This window comes from Limulus polyphemus, unplaced genomic scaffold (assembly GCF_000517525.1).
Source record: "Limulus polyphemus unplaced genomic scaffold, Limulus_polyphemus-2.1.2 Scaffold690, whole genome shotgun sequence".
Lineage (NCBI taxonomy): Eukaryota > Metazoa > Arthropoda > Merostomata > Xiphosura > Limulidae > Limulus > Limulus polyphemus.
In genome coordinates this window covers 122582-124621 of record NW_013666300.1, presented here as the reverse complement: position 1 = coordinate 124621, position 2040 = coordinate 122582, and the positions used below count along the sequence as shown (strand labels likewise).

General features: G+C 30.8%; 2 protein-coding genes across 2 annotated transcripts in view; one reads left to right on the top strand and one right to left on the bottom strand.

Annotated features, from left to right (window-relative positions):
• The window catches only part of LOC106459984 (carboxyl-terminal PDZ ligand of neuronal nitric oxide synthase protein-like), a gene marked incomplete at its 3' end in the record, with an annotated part of 45187 nt that overhangs the window by 40725 nt on the left and 2422 nt on the right, over positions 1-2040 (top strand). The window lies entirely within an intron of this gene.
• LOC111085886 overlaps positions 247-2040 on the bottom strand; it is a 2681-nt gene continuing 887 nt past the window's right edge. Inside the window, exons 2-3 of the mRNA XM_022386575.1 lie at positions 1162-1361; positions 247-561 (exon numbers count right to left, since the gene is read on the bottom strand). Coding sequence (XP_022242283.1) covers positions 466-561; positions 1162-1361 — 296 coding nt within the window. The 3' untranslated portion in view covers positions 247-465. The remainder of the gene's footprint in view (positions 562-1161; positions 1362-2040) is intronic.

Sequence of the window (2040 nt, the reverse complement as noted above, 5' to 3'; positions counted from 1 at the left end):
TTATTGTGAATGTATCCTATAGACAAAAAAAAAGTGAGGTGCAACTATTCTCCCTTAATCGAAAGATATAATAAGGATTCTTCTCCATTTGGAAAATATATACAACGTTTTTAAAAGTACGTATATATGACATTTCAGTGACGTAGGTTATTAAGTTAGAATAGTTACAATTCATTAGTGAGTTTTTAAGTGGTTGGTGGATGATCACAATGAACCAATCAACTTTCTGTTTTCAACTCTGTTTATTCCCGAATTTAAAGTTTTCATTACATATTTGCTTCCTCTTCTTTTTTACTTCTCTCTCTACCCACAAGGATAACCACAATTTGAAAATATGATCTATATGGAAGACTATACATGAAATTTTCCCCACAAAACTGTAATATGTCTAAATTAAAACAATATCACACAACCACTTTAAATACCAAATACTAATATGGTTTTATGAATTCCAACTTTGTTGTGTTATCTTTTAGAATTTTTGCCTTGTCCATCTCTCTTCGATAACCTTGAACTTTCAGTCTTGACCATTTCAAGTAAGGACTGAGAACACTGAAGAATCTTAGAAATAAGAGAGAAAATACAATCAATAACTGGAATTTATAATATTTTAGATATAGAATGCAAAAACCACTGATACAAACTAAAGTCACAGTTCTAGTATTCATTGTTCTATGCAGTGTATAACATCATCCGGATTACTGTAATAACCCATTAAAGGTAACAAAATACACACAGTTTACTTGCCTACTCATTAACTTCAAAACGTTTGTTTGTCTTTAGCACAAAGTTACATAATAAGTTATCTACACTATGGTCACCACATAAAATCGAACCCCGGATTTTACCATTGTAAGTCTGTAAACTTACCACTGATCTAGCGGGGGGTAACTTCTGCTACTACTCTTTTGCACAACAGTCAGTCAAAAGAGATAATTTATTTTAAATCCAGTATTTTTGACAATGCATGCAGTGTGCTACTATTCTTATGCCATCTAATATAAATGGCACCTTTTATGTTTATCAATAATCATGAGTTAAATTGAAAGCATATTCATGTATACACATAACATGGTTTTAAAACTCTTTAAAACATTAAGTAAAAAAAGTGAAATTAATGAATTAGTACTTAGCCTAAATATGCATAAACAGAACATATACCTTCAAATAGGCATTCTGTATTTCTCTTATGAGCTGGTCATGCGCATCTCGAGCGGCTAGTTTTTCCATCAGTGATTCTTCCAACTTTGATAGTTGGTTAGAGAACACTTGAACATCATGTTGTATGTTACTTTGATGCTTCTCTAGAGTTGAAATTTGACGATCAATCTCTTCTCTTTTAGCATACAGTTCTTCAAGATCTAAAGTTTCCTTATGTTAATATTCTACATTTACAGATCCCACATATAAAACCAAATCATAATTCACGTTATACTAATTACTTCATAGAATAAGTATTTTGTTTTTTAAAACGTATATGGTAAAAATACAGTTCAGATGATACTTTGTTTTAAAGGAACAACGGCTTTGTTCTTCAGCTTAACAGAGCATGGTCAAATGATATTAATGTTCTCTTGGCTACTAAAAACCTCATACACGTGAGCCCTGATACTGGGTGATAGGCTTCGTAGGTAATGAATATAACAAGTATACATATAATAAAAAAATGTGCAAAAATTAAGTATGATGTAGGGATGGCAATGCCAAAAAATACAGAAACGAAGTAGAGATGAATACACAAAATCATATAAAAATTACTACATAAGTAGCTAAATCTTTCCAAGAATAACTTTTATCTACAATTAAATGTTGAATTCATGCCAGTTGCATGAATTCAGGTTTGAATAGAAGATTTAAACTGCGTTGTGCTGCACAGTCTTACAGTGGCCAATAACCATAAACTTCTAAGTACTCACTGTCCACTTAGAGGCAGTAAAACTTAACAAGAAAATAAAGCATAGCTATTTTTGTGTTCAATAGCTTCTTTGATTTAATTTTTTAAAGTAGTTAATAAATTTTCCTATCTTGGTAATAATTTAA